General features: G+C 37.3%; 1 protein-coding gene across 1 annotated transcript; it reads right to left on the reverse strand.

Annotated features, from left to right (window-relative positions):
• Positions 1 to 86: 86 nt before the first annotated feature.
• Positions 87 to 1503, reverse strand: LOC101313268. Its single transcript, XM_004309263.1, has 2 exons — positions 1194 to 1503; positions 87 to 685 (listed from the first exon to the last, which is right to left on the reverse strand). The coding sequence occupies exons 1-2, from the start codon at positions 1501 to 1503 to the stop codon at positions 87 to 89; spliced, it is 909 nt and encodes a 302-aa protein (XP_004309311.1).
• Between the last annotated feature and the right edge of the window lie 77 nt (positions 1504 to 1580).

A 1580-nucleotide genomic window follows, 5' to 3' on the forward strand; every position in this document is an offset into this window, starting at 1 on the left:
ACCATTACCTGTACTTTTGACATTGAACTTCATAAACATATGTATCAGATCTCATAACTCGCCAATGTCGCCCAACCGCCAAGTTATTAATCTAATTTCTTTTCCATGTTTGGACACAAAACAGTGACCCATTCCTTTGACCCTTCTTTCCGCTCAGCAATTCTCTCCATAGACTTGGTTCTAATACCTTCATTCAGATCATAAATAGGAAGACTCTTCAAATCCACCACCCAATTGTTAAAAGTCTCGGCCAAATTGTTGGTCATTTCACCAAACCTCTCCCCATAAAAAAAAGCCAAACACCAGCTCTCCTTGGGAAGGTCCTTTAGAAAATCTTCAACAATAGAACCCCCTTCCTCCTTCAATTTTGCAAGGTTGGTCTCATATGAGTCCGGGGTGCGAGAATAAGCACAACACATGAACAAATAAGGAACAGATTTATGAAGGGGTGACTGACTTGGATACTTTTTGGAGAGATTTTCTACAAGGTGCCTAAAACAAAAACCATGTGGATTATTGGGAAAGACATGCGGATAGGCACTAAGAAGACCAGGATTCCGATCAGAAATGAATGTCACCTGCCTCATAGGGTATCTTGAAAACACTTCAGATACACACTGAAGGAAAAATCTCCAATTACTTTCAGTTTCAGAATCAACAATAGCATAAGCAACTGGATATAAACCTGCAAAAAAGACGAACTAAAAATCAGTATGAATAAATGAACAGTTACATAAAAATGTCACAAAACTGAAGCCCCTGGAAACTATGTAACTATCACAATCAAAGAAACAGTTCATAGGTATGCATCTGTGATGCAGGGACTTGAGTTGTAGTAGTTACATGCATAGTTACATTGATAGTTACATGCTTAGTTACATGGATAGTTATATACATTGATAGTTACATGCTTAGTTATATGGATAGTTACATACATTGATAGGTACATGATTAGTTACATGCATAGTTACATGGATAGTTACATGAATAAATAGTCAAGTAACTATCCATTAATAGTTACATACATTGATAGTTACATTAGTAGCTTAATGTAGGTACACAAGTCATTTAACTATCCATCAAACAGTTACATAAAAATGTCAAAGCAATAAAAACTGAAGCCCCTGGAAACTATGTAACTATCACAATCAAAGAAACTGCCAATGTAACTAAACATTTCACTAAAAAGGTACCTTGATTCGCATCCTTGGCAGATGCACCAATAAGCTGCCCTTTGTATTTGTTGGTGATGAAGGTAGCATCAATGAATAGAATGGGTCTGCAAAACTGAAAACCCTTCATCCACGCATCATAACACACAAACATTCGCTCAAACCTGTGAGTTTCAGGTTCATACTCAATCTTGATAGTAGAGCCAGGGTTTGATTCCACTGCTTTTTGACCAAACCAAACTAACTGAGCATAAGAATCAGCATCACCACCAAGAACAGATTCTCTAGCACGCTCTTTACCGTACCAAGCCGTACGATAAGATACCTCCATCCCATAATCTGACTTTATCTCATGGTATATATCTATAGCCTTCTTGTTAGGATTCTCACAAACCTTATCAAGCATTA

This window comes from Fragaria vesca, unplaced genomic scaffold (genome assembly GCF_000184155.1).
Source record: "Fragaria vesca subsp. vesca unplaced genomic scaffold, FraVesHawaii_1.0 scf0510542, whole genome shotgun sequence".
In the NCBI taxonomy this organism is placed as follows: domain Eukaryota; kingdom Viridiplantae; phylum Streptophyta; class Magnoliopsida; order Rosales; family Rosaceae; genus Fragaria; species Fragaria vesca.